We start from the raw sequence: 21,339 nt of genomic DNA, 5'->3' as shown, positions 1-21,339 counted from the left end.
AAAAACAAATCCCAGAAAATAAAGAGTAGTCAGTGGATAGACATTTCTCTGTATTCATGGACAAACCACTTTGCTCAATATCTTATGTGCCTGCATCCCATCTTCTTCTCCACTGTGATCAGAGATAGGAAATTCCTTCTTTTGTTTGTTGCTATTGTTGAACAAGTGGTTAAAAGCCCTGGAATGTTTCCTCTTTTAATTACCTCAGTAATGTTTAACCCAGGTTTTATCTTTCAAAAGCAATATGCCTGCTCTGAACCTCTGGAAGCATTTTCTTTTCATACGTCCATTATGCTTTCCCCCTTCACTAACTGGGAAAGCTTATTCAGTGGTTTCCCCTTCTGTTCCTTCCCTACTGCTCTTTCTTAGCAAGCATCACTAAAGATCCTTCTGCCTTTTGTAGGCTCTCAGCAGAAATGGGCCTTCCTGCTAAAGAGGCTTCTCTCCAAAGACACTAAATGTGCTCTAGGAGTCTGGGAAGTCTCAGGAACAGATCTGAAGAATGACTCCTACATTTGATAACTAAATAAAAATATATAACTTTGACTCTAAGAGACCTCTCAAGTGGACTTGCTCCTTCAAGAGGAGGGCTTTTCTCCAGAATGATCACTGGGAGAGATAGTTTGTCCAGAAACCCCCTTCTTACAGAGACTTCGTTTCTTTCTTTTCACCACAGTCAAACCAATGGATGACCTCCCCAGTAGCTTCGCATAGATGTGAAGTAGCCAGGGAGATAAAGAAGAACCCTGCAGCACCCACAAGCAGGCATCTGTTTGGGTGACCTCTCCCCAACCATCACACGTGGCACTGCTCATTCAGGAAGGAGTAGAACAGAACAGGGTCCCCAATCTCCCGCCCTTGAAGTCAGAAGGGTACCATGGTGATGGTTGTAGAAGCCAAGAGGTCCAAATAGAAGAGAAGGTATTCGAATCCCAGTATTGATCAACCACGAGATGACCAGTGCACTTTCTACCCAAGCCCAGATAATTTCAGATAATTTACTTCCTCTAAGGCGGTGGTTCTCAACCTGTGATCCACAGACACCTGGGGTGCCACAATGTCATCACAAAGGGTCCATGAAGGATTGAAGAAAAAGTGACCTTGGTCAAAACTTTCCTTCGCATTGTAATACAAGGGGGAAAAATTCCTCTAATAAAAGGGAGTTTATTTGCTGGATTTGAAAAATAGATACAGTTAGATGAAACACTTTTGAAATATAGTTCAAATAATGCCTCACCTGTAGCAGGAGGCAGGTGGCCAAAGAGCATTTCCTGTTCCAGCTGGCTGTTCTCCAGGTCCCTTCCAATGGGCCAACTGGCACCACTGCCATGTGTGAAGGATTCAAGACTTACGAGGGAGACAGGTGAAGAAAATAAGTCAAGTATTTGGTAGAGCAGAACGGTTTCTTCTGCCTAGCCCTGTCCCAGCACATCTTCCACCAATTGCTCAGAAGGGTGGTTCTAATGAGCTTAAATGATATATTTTTCATTGTTGAGTGCACTTAATTGGTGTTTCAGTGAGGTGCCTTTGAATCTATAGAGGATATAAATAGCTGCAATAAACAATGGATGTGCCATCTTTGCATGGATAGCAAGAGGGAGGTCAGGAAGTATTTCTACACTGCCATTTATGCTGCAAGATGTCCAAGATCTGCAGATATTTTCAAGTGAACTTTGCATTTGCAAACAGTACTGAGATAACTAATTGGGAAGCAGATACCCTCATGTACTGCATAGCCAAAGTCTGCTCAAGGAATGAGACTTGCTCAGCTTCTGCTCCAGATGTTCTGCAATATAACCACAAAATCCATCATGGAAACTTGGGCAAACATATACACATACCTCCATGTATATTAGAAATATACTATTTACTTACTTGTTTGTTTACTACAGTGTTATCCCACTTTATTGCTTTATAAGTAACTGAAGCTGGCAAACATAATCTGTAGTATTTTCTCTAACCACCCTGTGAAGTGGTCCCCCTAGAGTTGGACTCTGCTAGATAGTAGAATCCTTTACCTTTTATTATACTTAACAAGAATTACTTACAATTGTCATGCTGTTGGAGATCATGCAAGTCATGATTAGAACATTTAATCTCATAGTTTGGCTTTATCCCATGATGGTTATAATTTATCCAGTACTTTGGGTTTAAAATGCATAAGACAGTGAGCATGACCTTGGAACACAACTTTCCTGCTGAATAAGGCTATACTCTTCTTGACCACATAACCTGTGTTCAGAATCAAGAGATCAATTAATGCGGACATGGGATCAGGGGGCAATTTCAGACGAATTGGGACTGTTTAGTCCCCAGAAAGCTCTGCCTTCACCAACTTTTAACTACTGTAATTTTAACCTCTGGCCTCCTGTTCAAATTTTTAACTTTTATATATATAGTATATATAACTACTCTTTTGGTATTTCATTGTGTGCACTGCCTAGAGTCCCTCTTTGAGAGAAATGGGTGGCTTAAAAATATGAGAAAGAAATTTAAAAAACACATATTTAACATTAGGATGATGTCTGCTTTAAATTGCAGCTATGAGCTGCTAATAACATGCGGCTTATCATTAATTTCTTTTGACAAAGGGGCAAGGAAGAAAATTTTCAAGTATTATGGTAAATTTTTCTGAAGTTCTTTATTACACAAAACTTCCAGCTCCTTTTCTCTCAATTCTTTCTTTCCTTTCCAATATTTTTAACATTATATGCAGTTCATTTACAGTGTAATTGTTCATTTAGATGATACAGTTTTTTAATATTTTATAATAATTGATGCATTTAGCATTTGTGGGGGTTTTTTTTGTCTGCACTGCTATTCTTATTATTTTTAATTATCTAACAAAGTATGTGCATGCATGCATATTTATTTGCATGCCATATTTATTTCTTTTACAAATAACTTGAGGTGGAGAATTAGCATATATACCTTCCTCCTCCTATTTTTTCCACAATAACAATCTTGTGACTTTGGTTGGGGTCAAAGCAAGTGATTGGCCCAAGGTCACCCAGCTGATTGTCATAGTTAGACATGGACTAGAACTCACAGCCTCCTGCTTTCTAGCCTGGTGCCTTAACCACAAGACCAAACTGGCACACATATGCATATGCATGTGCATACACAGACACAGACACACACACGCACGTGCACACACTGATATAACTGTGTTCTTAGGTCCACCAGCAAGAAGGTTTGAATGTTGACTAAGGAGTAGAAATCACTGGCATAGCATGTCTGGGATTCCAAACTCAGAAAGATTTCACAATTCTTTTGGGGGATTTTGGAGAGGTTCTAAAGGCCATTCTGTTCCAGTTTTGAAAGATTGACACGACTCTCACCATTTTCTCTGCTGCAGTATTACATTTGATGTTAAATGTATTTGTTTTATCTGTTTTAGATGGTGTGGTTTAATTTATTTATTTTTTAAATGTGAAATCTAGCATGACTGTATTGTTTGCTGTGAGAAGATGATTTATCCTGAAATGTAGCGTAATATTTAATATCCTTCTTTCCTTAAATGAGAAGGGCAGGTGCCAATTCAGGAATATGGATGGTACTTTCAAACCAGCTGGTGATGACTTCCGATTCCTGGATCTAATTGGAGACTCTATTTATGGCTCTGGGGTTGATGATGCTTCTTCCATGTTTCCATTAGGTAGACAGCAGAACCAAATGTGTGAGTTTTGGGATTTTTGGACCACACCAATCATTCATATATCCTGGTTAACAAATGCATCACCTGACAAATATCAGGATTCATTGAAAAATACGAACTGACAGATTTTAAGCTGGAAAGGTAAATTTGAGAAGGCTAGTTCTCATGACATGGGTGAGAAGGTTGAATGCATAGATTCGATCATGGGAAGTGATATTAGGTTGCAGTCTTCAGTCCTGCTGTCTCAAATTCCACTTATCTATCTAATTCTATAAGAAAACCTACATGCGTGCACCTACAACTAATGTAATATGTTTACATGCTGTTGAAGAGGGATGTAAATCTACAGGCTGTTCCTCAAAGTAACCTTGAAAGTAATCCTAAAACCTGATCCAAAATTTGGTGCTGAAAGGAACCTGAAAGGAAAAGAGGTTAAATATATGAGGAATAACTGATAATTGTATTTAATTTTAATAACATTAATTCAACTAAAGTTAAATTAAAATTTAGATTTTGGCCAATTCAGTGGTGCAGTTCAGCATTCAGCCTGAAGATTGCTTACTCCTGTTTTAAATTTTCCATCAGATGGGAAGCATCAACAGTAGAGCTATTTAAGCAGATTTTAATAGGAATGAATCAGATTTTAAATGAATTGTCACAGCAAGCTGGATACAGATTTGGGTACATGCTACACTTATAGAAATGTTTTCTCTTCTCCCCAGAGGGGCAACTTCTACAGGATCCTGAAAAAAGCCCTACAAAATAGTAGGTGCCTCTGCTCAGGTCCTTAAAAGCTATCAAGTATCTGCTTTTTATCTTTAGTGTGTTTAGTAGAATCCTGCCCTGCCTGTATAGAATTTCTAGAAATAGCTTTAGGGGGCTAGAAGAAGGCACATCTCCTTCCACAATCCAGTTGCATGAAACTAAATGTAAATTCAGGTTTACAATCCTCATATCAGAATGCTGCTTTCAGCCATGTAGGATGCAAAGGCTTTCTTGACTTTAAGCACAACTACTGCAATAAAGGGATGTGGTGGCTCGGTAGCTAAGACGCTGAGCTTGTCGATCAGAAAGGTTGCCAGTTCGGCGGTTCGAATCCCTGGCACCTCGTAATGAAGTGAGCTCCCGTCACTTGTCCCAGCTTCTGTCAACCTAGGAGTTCGAAAGCATGTAAAGCATGCCAGTAGAAAAGTAGGGACCACTTTGGTGGGAAGGTAGCAGCATTATGTGCACCTTTGGAATTTAGTCAAGCCGGTCACATGACCACGGAAATGTACAGTGCTTGCTCTTCGGCTTTGTAATGGAGATGAGCACTACCCGCTAGAGCCGGAAATGATTAGCACGTATGTGCGAGGGGAACCTTTTCCTTTACCTTACTGCAATATGAACTTAGAGTACAGAATGGGAAGAGGCTTAAAATGACTTGTAGATGTTTGGCAAGAACAGGCTGATGTCCTCTTTGTTTACTATACTCTAGGGATCTACACAGATGGTGTCTTGGGAGTAGCACTGCAAGTGACTCTGCTGCGTGTTGTGTTCCAATCATTCCAATGGGTAAACAAACAGCTTTTCACCAAGACACCACAAAGCGCAAGCATTTTTTCCTTCTGATGGAAATTTCATTTTTTGTTCTTTAATCAAAATAGCTATCTTGCCAGTAACAACAGGAGACCCAGCTGCAAACATCAAGAGTGACAAACTGCAGCAAGTGGTCAGAGCTGCTTGGGAAGATGCTGCTGGTTTGGTGTGAAATGGTCTGCTTACATTTTGGAAAGTCTTACCACTTATGTTATTTTGACAGGAATGGTAACGTTGGACTCTATCTGTTATCTCAGCTTTAGTGTTACTAATCCTAGAAAGGTCTAAAGAGGTTGCAGCACCTGCCTAACCTTGGCTAATATTTATGAGACCACCAAGAAACACGTGACTATAGTCTAGACTGGGAAGGCAGTGATGGCAAACCCCTTTCATACTTTTGCCAAGAAAATGACTTGGACGTGTCCGTAAAACCTCTGAGCTGAGGCCAAGTAGCAGAAGACCATCTTTGATCCTAGAAACAGAATGGTTTTCTCCCATTAAATTGACTGAAAACTCCTGTTGTGGCCTGTCAGCTGCCAGCAGAGCTAGCAGAAGAGTCAGACGAGGAGAAGATTGAGGGATAACCTGGGCCAGCATTGGAGCCTTTGGAAGGCTCTGATCAGGAAACAGCATCAGAGACACAGGCAGACCCGGGCCTTCTCTCCTCCACCAGGTGGGGACGCTAGCTGTCTTTGGGGTCTGAGCTGATGGGGGGCTCCATTCCAGATGTGTGTATGCACAGAGAGGAAAGGAGAGGAGAGCAAAGGAAAACAATAAGCCAGCTCTCAAACAAAAGCAGATGTGGATGTTAGCCAGCCCCTCCCTGGCTGGGAAATAAATAGGGGTTTGGGAGTGGCTGCAGACAACTGTTCGCTTTTAGGATACAGCAAGCAATTTGGATTTCTTGGCCAGGTTTGTTGGGACTAATTACGTTTAATTTTTGTTTTTATCCACATGAATAAAATAATTCCTACTCTGTTTGAAAAGGGGCTTGTTTTTACATGCGAGTAAGCAACTTATCATTACTTGCTAAGGTTGGATCAGAACGATTCCATAATGCCATATTTGATAGGAGTGACTTAGACAGAACCATTGCTTTAAATTCCAAAATTTCTTAGCTACTCAGAGTTTACTCTAATTTTACCCAGGGACATGCAGTTGACTTGGGCAGTTAAAGATTGCAAAATATTTAATGGGAGAGACATATTTAGCTACAATTGAACAGAAAGATAGATATGTAGATTTTACAATCTGCTAGGAATGTTATCCTCTCTGCATGAAAATCCCACTTCACATCTAGGCAGTGTGATAATTATGAACCAAGCCACTCCAACGATGATGCTGGATAATGGAAGAATAGTTAATTATAGCCTTCTAATTCTTATAGATTCTAGTTATTGCAATAAAAGAACATTTATGTGGATTGCCTCTGATTCTTGTCCACAAATGGGGTCCTGCTCCAGGTTTTAGTAAGACTTAAGGAAAAAGCTGGAGGCCTCCTCTTGGTGCTATAAAGCTAAGCCTTTTATCTTTAAAAGAAGAAAATCTTGTGGCAGCTTAAATACATTTATTACTGCCTTCCTGACAAGGTATAACTGATATTCTTGCATGAATTATTTGGTGAACATAGGTATGCTGCACAAAAGACTTACACATGGGAAACTGAGCCCCACTTACTCAACCCAATTCTTTGCATTCACACAACACAGTGAACCATACACTAACCACATGGGCTTATTATGGCTTTTGTGAGGAAAATGTAATAACATCAGTTTTCTTAAGAGAGCTAATAGAGATGGGGGTGGGGTGGGGTGGGGAGAAACAAAACAAAGATCTTATGTTCAGAGAAATGCAAAAATCCAAATGGGGTGGGGAAGTACTTATTACCATGTAGATTGCAGATCAAATTTAGAGCATGCCGGCTGAGGAATTTTGAGGCTTGAAATCCACAAATCTTAAGGTTGTCAAGATTGGACACCCTTGATTTAGATGAGTTTCTGCCTCATTTTGCTCCAGATGTGTAGTATTTGGGGATGGATGGTCAATTAAATTGGTCATTTCACTCTGAGGGTGGTCATAAAACTTAATGAATTAATTACAATTGATCCAGTTTAATTTTTTTCAGATTAATTTTGCACGCTGCAAAGATATGAATCAGCCTCCAGCCTCCTCTTTCTCAGAAGGCCTCTATGTCCAAATGGGCCTTAAAATTAATGGCTACAACTCAGTGCTTTATTTACCACAGGGCTCATCTGCGCAGAAGTAGGGTAGGAAGTAGTGTTCTCCGGGAGGTGGGCTAAAACAGTGCAGGTAGCACTTTTGCGAATTCACGCTCTATTCCCCATGGCAACGATTTTGGGACTGGCAGGCCTCCCTGTAACAGCCCCTCCCACAATAGCTCAGAATTCTACAGGAGCTCACCAGGTCAGAAAGCTTGGAGTCTCGGGTATAATGGGTGCCTCAAATATGATAACTAACCGCTTCGGCGTGAGCCGAAACTGAAAGACCGTCTCTAGGGTTTTCCAGATCAACATACATCCTTATTTCATAGCATGGGCAAGCAAATCAAGGCAGGCTGTGGCTCCCTTCCCTCCACCATTGTGGCCCCCAGCTTTGTTTTTCACAAGCAGGAAATGGACAGGTACAAACAGGCAGACAGCTCCTGCATTCAAGGAGATGATCCTGAGGCTATCCAAAGCCCTCGCAGTGGAGGAATGCATGTGTGGATGTAAGACTGTGCTAGCCCATACAATTCCAACTCTTATTTTGTGATTTTTTTTTTTAAGATACGAAAGGGATTCAGAGAATATATATCACCCTACCCTATATTGCACCAAGACAAATTCCTTGTGCGTCCAATCACACTTGGCCAATAAAGGATTCTATTCTATATAAAGAATTCTATTCTATTCCGTTCTCCAACTTTGAAATATTTTTTTGTCATAGCAGGTGACCTTGACTGCTCTTGAAAGAGCTGAGCAATACTGGAGTATTTAGGTGGGTGGCCACCCAAAAAAAGAAAAAATAGCAGGGACTTGAAGAAAACATCCCAGAGTGTGGTAATGACATCCTGTTCTTTACTGTTATTACCTCAACCACATGGATGCACTCAGGTACCACCAAGAACTGAGCTCAGCTGAAGTGACATTCAACTCACTGAAAAAGACTTTTAAGGGCCAGGAGAAAGGAAGTTAAAAGAGAGCTGTTTGCTTTAAAGTTCAAGGCAATTTAAGAAGCATATGATTCAAAAATAAATATGACAAAGAAAAATGTCAAACTGTGAAAGCAATCCATTATTAAGTCCTATGGAAATGCATCAATTATGAGTAAGAGCATCCAGTTCTAGCCTACTGATCTAGGAATGATCAAGTTCAGCTTCATTATAACACCAGGATTTGCCAAGGCTCCTACACCTCCACCCACCCCCATTTCACAAATTCATTCAGAGGGAGGCTTAAGGAAATCAAGTTCATTGCTAATTCAAGGTTATATTCAGTCAAGACATCACAGCTAAATAGCTGCTTCAAACTCATTTGGTCATAAATAATGGAATTTTATTTTTTAGGAGTGACCGTTCTTTTAATATCTAACCATTTCAGAAAGCAGCTGCTGTGATATTTGATCTACAGACCAAAGAGCTCTGCAGAGAATTTGATTTTCTTATAAATCATAATACTTGATAGCTATTCTAGATTTGACAAAGCCCATAAGAGACTACTCTATGGATCCAACCAAAGATTCCCAGTGATACTGACAATTTTATCTAAATAAATAGATAAAAGGATGGGGGTGAGTTAGATGGTTTTCAAGTCATAATTTATTACCCTCAAGTCACTTAATAATCAGGTTAAGTCAAAGCCAACTTCCCAAAGTGAATGGAATGATTCAATGTTCAGAATTTATCCAAAGCCAAAAAGCATCTTGTCATACTAAACATGCTATCCAGGGTTTCTAAACTGACCATAATCATTCCAAATGCTAAGCCAACAATCTCTGCCAATTCATTTTCAATTGCAGAATTTTGGGAATCAAACTATATACAGGTAGATCTTATTTGATGACAATTTGAAGTAATAACAGCACTGAAAAAGCAACTGTATCATTAGTGCTTGCATTTAAGGCCATCCCAGCATCCCCATAGCCAGTACCGTGGTTTTCACTACATAATGAACCACTAATTACGAATCCCGTTTGGGCTCAACTTATCCATTTGAATGACCCTGTGCTGTAGCTTTGGCAATACAAAGGTTACAGACTTGTAATGCTTATATTTTATATGGTATGGGGGAGGAGGCACAAGGCAAATGAATTATGCACTGTTGACTGAAAGAAGTTAATTTAGTCTACTGTATTATCTGCAAGATGTACCTAAGTTTCATTGGTTAGTGGATGGGCTAAGAGGGTAAGGGTAATTATGCTGTTCTGTACCTATCTAAATCCCATTCACAGCACAAGCAAATTTTACATACATGCACATATATAGCTAGAGTGTATGTGCATGTTGTGCATATGCATGCATACACAGAAGATAAATGATGCACTACCAGTTTACTCTTACAAGGAAATATTGCCTTCGTCCTCATCAGCCGTTCTCCACAGCGAAATTCTTTTGATTGCCATAAAATCTCTACATAGGTTTGTACAGAGGTATCTGGGATCGTATGCGAATGAAGATGGTGACCCCATCACTGGGAGTCAGGCAGCATATACACATAATAACATTATTTTCACTGTTATTGAAGTCACACTTCCTTTCATATGTGGGTGCATGAGAAAAGGGTTGGGGGTCTTGAATGTGTGATCCATCTTGACTTCTTAAAACTCCCTTTAGATGTTCCTGGATCTGGGCCCGTGTTATATTATAGTAAGGCCTAGGATAATACCCTAAGGGACATAACTGCATCCACTCACCCAGCACACAAAATGTTGTGTAGTGAGATCTGAATAAATATATACAACGTGTAGCAACTAAACCTATAATAATGAAGTCTTATAAGAATCAGAAATAGTTTGTACTCTGAAGCAGAGTTTGAATACCTGGCTAGTTTCTTTCAGCAAACCAGTTCTTTATGTAAACCTTTCAACTCTATTTATCTTCCAGTCCTGATTGATTGGTACCACCAATCTGATGATCATGCAGATATTTTCATTTAGCAATATCTATTCTTCAAAACTAGGGAGCATTTCAGCATCCACTGAATTATTAATAGTAAAGACCTGGCATCTATACAACACCATGTAAGCCTTGAAGTGCAACGTGAGATGGAAACAAACCAATGAATGTCAAACTTCGCCACCCTTTCTTCTGCCAAATGATACAGAATTACACTTGGATGAGCAAATCAATGTTAGAACATGTGCACAAGTACAAGTAAAAGCAGATTTAATGTCACCTGATCATCTTTCTCCAAATCACAGCTAAGAATGTAGGTTGGAGGAAAAAAAATTACTGCATCTGTTAAAATGTGTCTTTAAAAAAGGCTAAATGTTGCACAGGCTGCCTTTATGAGCGTCTCAAAGCTGCATTATCGTAGCTTCAACGGAAATTCACCGTTCATTGATTGCAACTTGGAGGCACGACTTGGATGCCTGAAACAATTGTTGCTGATCAAAATACTGTCATTTGACAAGCGTCAGAACATTTGTCATCTGAGCAGCTTCAAAAACAATTCCTCTGTATAAACCTCGTTCGTGTTGTTTTCAACAATGAAACATGGAGCAACGATCTCTCTGTTGGTGCCCAAATATCTGAAGTGCGTACAGCCTTTAATGAAGGCTTTCCAACTTCAAGGTATTGACCAGGGCTAATCTATTAACTCCTATGATTCCTAGTCAGCATGACTGGATGGTTGGGGATGATGGAAGTTGTCATCCCAAGTCCTCCCAAGTTGGAAAAAAAACCTGCCTTAAATGTATGGAAAAACATACATTTTGACTTACAAGCAGAAGAGCATCCCTCGTGCTCTCCCACGCCTCCATTCTATAATTCTCACTTGCAGTTCTACTTTTAGTGAGTGTGGAGGACTCTATATAAGAAATGGTTTTTTTCTCTTGAGTCAGAAAAGGATGAGGCTTGGCTTCTTCCCATCCGTATCAAGATGATCGACTCAGAAAAAGGATGAATGGGCCCAATAGTGTAAAAAGAGATGCTGCAGAAGCTGAGAGACGGTGCAGCACCTCACCAGCACAACTGGCTGAGTTTGTGCTCCTGGCTGGGCTTCCAAGCTATGAATCTGTCACTGGGATCTCGAGGTCCAAACTCTGCTATTAGATTAACCTCTCCTGGCAGACTCTAGTGGTCTTTATACTGCTTGGAGGCAGGTTCTTTGTTGATCTTGGCTGTCACCATCATTTATGATTAATATTTATGTACATATTGGAAATAAGGAACCCCCTCTCCTCATCCTCCATGACATTTGTCATCTTTTGAAAGGGGGAGACTTCTTAGTTCATATATATATATATATATATATATATATATATATATATATATATATATATATATATATATATATATATAAAAGCCCCCACCCAATCAAGTCCCACCCCACTAGCAGTTAAAAGGAAGAAGCAGCTGCAATCTCACATCACTCTGAGAAGCAAGAGCCGAAGACAGAAGCCTGAAGATGATGAATGAGACTTCATCGAAACATTGCCTAGATACTTGAATCTTACGCGGGAGAAAACCCGAACAACCAAAGATCCATATATATATATTTTCTGAGGTTCTCGCGGGTATTTGTATGTGGATCTTTGGTTATTCGGGTTTTCTCCCGCATAAGGTTGGAAGTATCTAGGCAACGTTTCGATGAAGTCTCATTCATCATCTTCAGGCTTGTGTCTTCAGCTCTGTGCTTCTCACTCTGATACACACACACACACACACACACACACACATAATATGACACTAGGCAGGCTTGGAGCCCATGGATGATGGGAACAAAGCCAAAAAGAGTACATTCCAAATGTATTTCTCACACCCAGACACCCAGAGAGAAACATACAAATGCATCACCTCAGAATTAGGTTAAGCAGTGTAAGTCGAGGAGCACTGGAGGGTTATTGAAAAAGAAATATACCTCTCTCCCCCTTTCCCCAATCTGGTGCATTGCAAATATATTGAATTCATTACTCTAGGCCTTGGGAGGCCAATAAGATTGGAGGAAAACAGAATGAGTAGATAGTAACATTCATGAATTCATGAAATTGCAGTGCTCTGCTATTATACAAAAGTGCTATGTAATTCTTGAATCTTGATATTTGGGAAATATGGAACACATGGAACAGAAATTTGAGTGGCTATAATGAAAGTTACATCCAGAGTGACTGTGTTCATACCACATGGTAAGACAGTGTCTACTTAGCCATCATTTGCTGAATAAACCCACAATAAACTGAGAACTATAAACAATGGTTTAATAGAACAATGCCAGGTTCATACAACACACTACTAAGCTGAAAAACAAGCTAGCACCTATCCAAACAAAAGAAGAGACAATAACATTCCATTTAATCCCAATAAAATATATTCTGAACAATGCTTTTGTCTTAAGTCTGTTGCTCAGTTTATGCACGTTCACACCTCTTCCCTTCCCAATAAATGGTGGGTCATGCTGGCCAGGGAATTCTGGGAGCTGAAGTCCACACATCTTAAAAGTTGCCAAAGTTGAAAAACATTCTTTCAGAGGGCTTGGATTGTTTAAAAAAAAATTAAAATGTTTCCCTTATGTATCTCAGTAAACTTTACAGATATTCTGCAAAGTATGCTAATATTGTGTTGACTGAGAGACTGAGAGGCTGTGTTCATACAACAGGCTGTTATAGATTCCTTACCCATGATACACGAAAAAAATCAAAGTTGTTGGGGTCACATCAAATATTTAGAATGGGTGAAATTTGAACCTTCCTAGTTTAGAGCTCAGATACTTAAATACTAGCATTCTAGTTGTTACCGGCCATAGATAATAGTCAAAAGCAAGTAGGCTGTCTTTTTTCTGGATTCTTTAAAAAGTATTCCAATTGCTCATTAAAATCAAATTAAGAATATTTCATGCCCACCCAGACCTATGCTGTTAAATCACTTTTCAGCATCAGTACTTCTGAAAGAGGTAACTCCAGCCATTATAACATTAATGCGAAAACTATTGAACTGATGATAAACAACTAGAAGAAACAGGCAGAGGAGGGAAAAAGTGCTGTATAATTGATAGCTGAAAAAGCAGAGAAGTCTTGGAAAACAATCTGTGGGCTGCAATCTTTGGGGAACCAATCGATCATTTCAAAGATATTATCATCAAATTATCAGGCCATAGAATTGCTGGCTCCTAATTACATTGCTCTTGAAAAATCAAAACAAATCCAGCTACTCTACTGTAGTTGCTGTGTTTCAAGGTGGATATAATGAATGCTGCTCTTTCTCTTCCTTTCTCCCCACAAAGTTTCTGGAACATTTCTCTCTCCCCACTCCCACCACCTAGGATAGATTGTCTTCAGATACATCCTCTTTTTTATGAAACATTTGACTTTTATTGAGTCTATCATCTGCACCTCTATAACTGTCTGGTTTGGTTCTGCAACCCAACAGGACAGACATAGACTTCAGAGAGTAACTAGGACTGCAGAAAAAACAATTACTACCCACCTGCCTTCAATCGAGGACCTGTAAACTTCACAAGTAAAAAAGAGGACTGTGAAAATATTTAGAGACCCCTCACATCCCGGACATAAACTGTTTCAACTCCTTCCCTCAAAACAAAGCACTGCACACCAGAATAACTAGACACAAGAAGAGTTTTTTCCCGAAAGCCATCACTCTGCTAAACAAATAATTCCGGTCAACCCTGTTCAACTATTTACAAAGTCTGCGTTACTATTATTGTTAATCTTCTCATCACTCCTTTTCACCCATCCCCTCCCACTTGTAACTGTATGACTGTAACTTGACTGTTTCCTAGTATGATTTGATTGCTTATTGTACCCTATGACTATCATTAAGTGTCGTACCTTATGATTCTTGACTCTTGACGAATGTATCTTTTCTTTTATGTATACTGAGAGTATTTACACCAAGACAAATTTCTTGTGTGTCCCATCACACTTGGCCAATAAAATATTGTATTCTATTCTATTTAGTCCCCTTGGTCTTCTACTTTTCCCCTAAAGGGAAATAAACAGCCAACTCTGAACAACTGCAACACACACACACACACACACACACACACACACACACACACACACACACACACACTCCCTTCTCACTCCTGTGGGTGGTATGTGTCTTCTTCAGCCTTGGGTCCTCTATCAAAGGCCTGAGTGTTTTGAAGGTTCTGTGCAGTATCTGTTGCAGTAACTGTTCCTAGCACTGCATTCTTCTGAATCAAGAGCTCTGATGTTGTTCCTGTGAGCCTTTGTTGGAGCCATTCTCCCAGTTTTGGAGTCACCGCCCCAAGTGCTTTTATCATCAGTGGGACCATTTTGGCTGTGGCTTTCCTCACCTCCTCTAGTTCCTTCTTCGAGCCTGGCACTTTTCAGACTTCCCGGACTTCTTCTTTCTGGTGTGGTTGTTATTTGGCACAATTACATCTATCACTACTGCTCTCTTCTGGTCTTTGTCTGTTAATTTGTCTACTACTACAGTGTCTGGTTGATTGTCTACTTTCCTGCCTGTCTGTCTGGATCCGAAACTCCCACAGATTCTTAACCCTTTTATTCTCCACGACCTTCTGTGGAAACTCCTTGATGGCTGGCTGGGGAATTCTGGGAGTTAAAGGCCTCACATCCTTCAGTTGCCAGGGTTGAGAGACACTTATCTACCCCTTGGGTTCTATCTAATGTGGTAAATCCCTGCTTCTAGGGTATGGATCTGGTGCTTAATGCCTGTTCTTGTGCTGCCATGGTCAGTGCTGCTATTTACACACACACACACACACACACACACACACACAGAGAGAGAGAGAGAGAGAGAGAGAGAGAGCATTCAGTTGCTCTGGTGTATGTGTGTGTGTGTGTGTGTGTGTGTGTGTGTGTGTATTAATTTTACCATTACCCACAGAATACATGGACACATATTTCCCCTAGGGACAAATTCTAGAAGGGCAACCGTGTTACCCTGCTATTTCAACTAGGAAAACAACAGACTCTTGCAACACGTTAAAGACAAAGCAACTAACTGATTGCAGTTCTGCTGCTTGTGGACATCACAAGCACAATCAGCATTTCCTGCGGATTCTTTAGAAGACGGGGGAGATTAGTAGCACTAGCTATCGAGAGTAATACTTCACAAATCGGGTGAACTGGTGCTCATTCATTACAGTTTATGCCGGGAGAAATCTGCCGCAAGAATGACCCCCCCCCCGCCCCCTTTATCCTTTTCCCTTTGCAAGAGCCTTGGGGACAAGGAAACCAACCATTTAAAGTTTCATGCATAGCCACGGCTATTTATTATGCCCTAGTTATTTAGCGATGTAGAAAGGTGCACTGCAGCAGATGTGTTTCTCAGCTGTTAGCGCGCGCGCGCGCGCGCGCATACACACACACACACACCAGAGCAACGACAGAAGCAACCTACAAAGTATGCCTCCGAGAACGCCAATTCATCCTCAATAAATACGGCCTTTATTCGCTTCTCCGGCTAGATAGACGGAATCTTTCGAAACACATCTGGGATGTTTTTCCGTCTCCAGGCTCCACGGCAGCGGGCAGCAAATCCCAGCATCCGATTTCGGGAGGGGAAAACAACAACAACACAGGTTTCCAAGCCCATTGCAGAAAGGCGGAGTTTGAGGGGGGAGAGGCGGGAGGAAGGGGGGAATGACACCTGTCGTTGTCATCGTCCCTATTTCCTGACTCGATCTCGCTATCAAACTTACATACAACTGCGGCGAGAAGAACTATCTCCGATCTCCCCACCGCCCCACAAGCCCTTGCCTTTGCCTTCAGCTTCCCAGACGAACTTCAGTCGCAAAGCGCGATCGGAGCGCTCCAAGCCAGAAAGAGAGAGAGGGAGGGGGGAGGGAGGAAAGAGAGAAAGAGAGAGGGAGGAAGGGAGGGAAAGAGAGGGAGAGAGCCAGCGCGCGCGAGAGAGAGCCAGCAAAAGAGGGAAGGAGGAAAGAGAGAAAGAGAGAGGGAGGGAGGGAGAGAGAGAGCCAGCGCGAGAGAGAGCCAGCGAAAGAGGGAGGGAGGAAAGAGAAAGGGGGGAAGGAGGGGGAGAGGGAGGGAGGGAGGGAGAGATGGAGGGAGGGAGAAAGCCAGCGAGCGAGAGGGGGGAGAGGGAGGGAAGGAGGGAGGGAGAGGGAGGAAGAGAGGGAGGGAGGGAGAAAGCCAGCGAGAGAGAGAGGGAGGGAGGGAGGGAGGGGGAGAGAGCGAGCGAGAGCGAGCAGCGAAACGCCTGCCTTCCGCACCCGCCACCTTCCCTTCCCAGCCCCTCCGCTCACCATTCCCCCCACTCCCACCCACCCCCGGGGCCAAAACCCCGAAAGTGTCCGCCCGACCTGCCAGGCTGTTGTAACAGTCGATTTCGATGCTGTCCAGCAACTGCCTCTGCTCGTCCGAGAGTTTGCCCAGGCCGGCAGCCCCCGCGGTCGAGGCGGTCGAAGCGGCCTCCTCGGAGTCTTCCTGGGCCAGCAACAGCCCCTTCAGCTCGAGCAGCGCCCGGTGATACTTGCCGATGGCTTCCCGGCACTTCTTCTCCTTGTAGCACTGAGCGCCTTGGCTTTTGAAGTCCAGCGCTCTTCGGATCAGCTGCTCGGGCTCGGCAGCCGGAGAAGCGGCGGGAGTAACGGAGAGCTGGCCGCAGCCGCTACTCCGAAGCTGGGCGCCCGCCGCTGCCCCGCCGCTACCCTGGGCGCAGTGCCCGTCCCCTGCTGCCCGGTTGCCCGGGTTCGGCTTCCCCGCAGTCGCGGGGCTCTTCCGCTCCATGCCAGCCGCTGCTTGGCTCCTCCTCGCTCTCAGGGCGGCGGCGGCAGCAGCAGCAGCAGCAGCAGCTCCGACTCTGGTGCCAGAGAGCGAGAAGCCGCCGCTGCCTCTGCCGCCGCCACCTCTTCTCCCTCCTTCTCCCTGCCGGAGGAATCAAGCTCCCGGCTGGCTGGGGCTGCTGCCACCCTTTGGCTCGGCGCGGCTCCTTGCTCCCATCCTCCAGTCGCCCCCTGGCAAGAGCGGGGCACCGCCGCCTCCTCCTCCTCCTCCTCCTTTCCTCCTCTCCGACCTGCCTCCCGGCGCGCGGGGCGCGCGGGGCTGCTGGTTCCCGCGCCGCGGCGTTGTTTCTGAGGGGATTTCGCCGAGGGGCGATTGGTGCCAACCCAGAAGATTCTGCCCGCACGCAGGGAGGGAGGGGAGGAGGGGCGGGCAAGGAGCCCAACCGCTTGCCCAGCCCGCTCTCCGTCCGTCCAGCTCTAAAGGCACCGGGCGACGTATGGGAAGAGGTGGGGGGGGGGAGCGCAGGGGGTGAAGAGGAGAGCAGGTGACGTAGGCAGAGAGGGGGGAAAAGCAGAGCGCCACGCCTCGAATTTGGGGGTGGCGTTGGGTGGGGAATAGGGGGGAAGCCACCATCTCTTTGCCTCTGAGAGATCAAGGTATGTAGGTTTTTAAAGGGACAGGCATCCTGGATCGGAACGCTTGGGCGGGGAAAGGACGGGCGACCGGCCCCTAAGCGCCTGTATATAAACACAGGTAGTCTTCTGCTTAACAACAAGCTCATTTTAGTTTTATTTTTATTGGCATTGCACCTCGTACAACGAAATCAAACGCCATCTTCAGCGCACACAGTGACCATGGTCATGAAAATAAACACAAACACACATCCTTCACTCTCCACACATGGAACCGAAAATTCAAAGTTACATCTAGCTCTGGAAGAAAAAAAAAGGAGAGTATGACCATTTTGCACACTTACGACCGTTGCAGCGTCCCCAATGGTCGTGTGATAAAAATTCAGACGCTTAGCAACTGCCTTCATAAGTCTGACCAGGGATTGTCCTGGGATCAGCTTTTGCAACCTTTTGACAAGCAAAGCCATTGGGGAAGAAGCCAGATTCACTGAATTACTAGTTGCTAGCTTAACAAAGGTAAGGATTCCCTTAACAACAGCGGCAAGAAAAGTCGTAAAATGGGGTGAAGCTCTGTTAACACATATTTTGCTTGGCAACATAAATTTCCGGCTCAATTGCGGTCATAACTCAAGGACTAACTGTACAGTACAGCAGTAGCTAGTGAAGCTCACCTGGTGGCAGTTCGCAGTACAGGGCTTACAGCTTGGAGCAGAGGCTATAATGATGGTGAAACAGAAGGGAGATCCTGGGTAAACGGGAAGAAGAAGAAGAAAAAACCCAGCAGAATAAAAGGCAGAAGAATGGGATACTTGGGCCTGAGGTTGTGGTGAGGATCATCCACACCTGGGTTTCTTCTACCCTCCCTTACCCCTATAGCAGTGGTTTGGAAGATGCTTTCTTTAGTGCATTTCTTCCCTTTCCCCATTGCTGCTTAAAAACAACCTGATCTACAACAGATCATTTGGAAAAGGATTATTGTCTCATGTTCAAAATAGGGGTGCATAAGAACATTTCTCCCTCTCCTAACTTCCAAGTGATGTCTTCTGCCTTGTCATTCTTACTAAGGAGTCAAATAGGATGACTTTCCCCAAATCATCAGGCCTATATAGGCACTATGTCCACAGCCATTTAGTCTAATCACCTGCATTTGAGGAAGCCCTGAGCCCATTCTGCAGGCATGAAGCTTAGAGGTGATACTTCTCTCCTCCATGAATGTAAAATCACCCATTGCAGATGCTGGCTAAAATGTGACGCTTGGGAAGTTAAAGTAAAAAATGATTATCCTATTCCCAAAAACATTCCATTTGGAAAGATAACGTCTTCCGGGGATTGTGCATTTTGTCTTGAAAATTAATAATAAAATAATTGATTTTTTTTTGGCGTCATCCTAGAAGGAAGTAACTTTGGAAAGGGGGCACAATAAAACAGACCCAGCATTATATTAATTTGAGATAAATCTAATTCACACAGGCTTAATTTTCTCAGTTTAATTGTGTGAAGGTGTCTTAGATCCTAATTTCCACAACCGCTAGCCAACATGGTCATCCGGTATAAAGTGAGGTCAACTGGAAAATATTTGTCATTACAGAAAATACCCATCAAGTTCAATTGATTCCCCAACAAGTAAAAGATTGTGCTTCTAGAATACCTTACCTAGACTCTATAACATTTGCTAGAAAGGATTTGTTTTGGAGATATTTGTTAGCTTTTTTTTTTTTTTTACTTATTGTAACTTTAAATATGACTGGATGAATGAATATGACTTAGAAATAATACAGTTTAATAGGTGGCTGTATCTCTGTATATATTTAAATCTTCCTAATTTGCCTTTCAGATCAAAAAGACCTCAGTGATTAAAATTCAAAAACTTTAAAACAACCCTCAAAAGTTAAGGTATCATCTCACAAAGAAATTATAGAGCCAGCAAATACTGTATATTCATGTAAAGGTGACTTACTGAATAAATTACAGTGGCTGGTTTATACAGCTGACAATGGCTGAACTGACTGTGGCATCACACAAAGGATAAACTGATCAAAATAATCTGATTCTGTTCTTTCTTCCAAAAAATATTTGTTTTTCTCCTGGGTTGTGTTATAACCCATAATTTAGGATTTCATGCTGCACCCGAAGAAGCAGGCCACTTGAGCTTGTTCAAAAATCGAAATCTGAAACCAGGTATTAAAACTACAATTTCCTTCAAGTCACATTCCTGGTGCCCATGGCCAAACCCATGCATATTGTTGGAGGGTGTTTTTTGTTTTTTGTTTGCAAGAGTACAGCTTACAGTTGCCTTTTTTCCAAATATTTTTTCAGCTTTCTGTCTAGCTCACAGATCTGAGATTTCCTGGTGCCTCCCAATCAGTTGCTAACTACTTCCATTCCAACTTTGAAAGTCTAATAGCAGCCAGGTCAGATAGGTGCCATGAACAATCCAGCCAAAGTAATGGTAGCTTGCTGCAGATAGGAAACATTTATTTAAACACATATATATGAGTGCCCAATTCGCACAAGGCAACTTTAGTGATTCCACAATGTAAAATCCTATAACACTCCCCTCAGCAGCAGTCACAGGCACAATCACACCAAACACTTGATGGCCTCCATTTCAGCCTGGGATCCCCAGGCCCACTGACAGAACTGTGTCTTCAGGGCTTTCCGTAAAAGTATCAAGGTGAGGGCTAATCTTATTTCTTGGGGAATGATATTCCACAGGGAGGGATCCACCATGGAGAAGGCGGGACTTTTCTGGGTCCCACTAGATCACAGGTATCAAACTTGCAGAGCTGGGGTGGGCGTGGCCTGCATGTGATGCATCCGGTCCGTGGGCCACCAGTTTGTCACCCCTGCACAAGAGGCACTGTCCTAATAAATGGGATCTGTAATCTACCTTGCCTTCTGGCTCTGGTGGGCTGGGTAAATGTAACTGGAGAGGTGGTCCTTCAAATGCCCTGCCCGCCCCCCCCCCCCATCATAAGCAGCACCTTGAATTGCACTGGGAAGCAAATCAGTAATCAGTGCAGCTCCCATAAAAGAGGTGACTTATCTTGATTTGTGCAAATCGGGGGGGGGTGCATTTTGACTCAACTGAAGCTTCATGTTGAGTACATCACAGAATTCCACATGAGATGACTAGGGCATGGGGAGAGTGTGAGAAGGGCACATTGATTGGGAAAGAGTATAAGTGGTGCACAACCAGGGGTGGGATTCTACCAGTTCGCACCTATTCGCTAGAACCGGTTGTTAACATTCTAAGCAATTCGGAGAACCGGTTGTTAGAAGAAATTACTGGACTAATCCTGTAAGGAAGGCAGGAAGGAAACATTCTGGTGTTGCCTGCAGAAACTGCCTCTCCGTTAACCCTTATTACATTCTTGGCAGAGACTTCCTGTTTCAGGAACGTCTCTGGAGTTTTTTTCCCCCTCCTTTACTGGTACTTTGCTTGTGTGGAGTAACCATTCAAAGTTACAATGGCACTGAAACAAGTGACTTATGACCATTTTTCATGCTTACGACTGTTGCAGCATCCCCACAGTCATGAGAGGCCAGGCTAGGAGA

At 42.8% G+C, this 21,339-nt stretch overlaps 1 protein-coding gene across 2 annotated transcripts in view; it reads right to left on the bottom strand.

Moving 5' to 3' along the window:
- TTC9 (tetratricopeptide repeat domain 9) overlaps positions 1 to 17,657 on the bottom strand; it is a 33,927-nt gene extending 16,270 nt beyond the window's left edge. Inside the window, exon 1 of one of the 2 annotated variants that reach the window (XM_026703887.2) lies at positions 16,726 to 17,657. In XM_026703887.2, coding sequence (XP_026559672.1) covers positions 16,726 to 17,152 — 427 coding nt within the window. In that variant the 5' untranslated portion in view covers positions 17,153 to 17,657. The remainder of the gene's footprint in view (positions 1 to 16,725) is intronic. The other variant, XM_087921725.1, reaches the window with a different exon arrangement.
- Positions 17,658 to 21,339: the final 3,682 nt, after the last annotated feature.

The sequence above is a fragment of the Pseudonaja textilis genome, chromosome 1 (assembly GCF_049901715.1).
Source record: "Pseudonaja textilis isolate UNSWEBS1 chromosome 1, rPseTex1.2, whole genome shotgun sequence".
NCBI lineage: Eukaryota > Metazoa > Chordata > Lepidosauria > Squamata > Elapidae > Pseudonaja > Pseudonaja textilis.
Note: the sequence above shows the minus strand (reverse complement) of the source record. Positions and strands in the feature narration are given on the sequence as shown.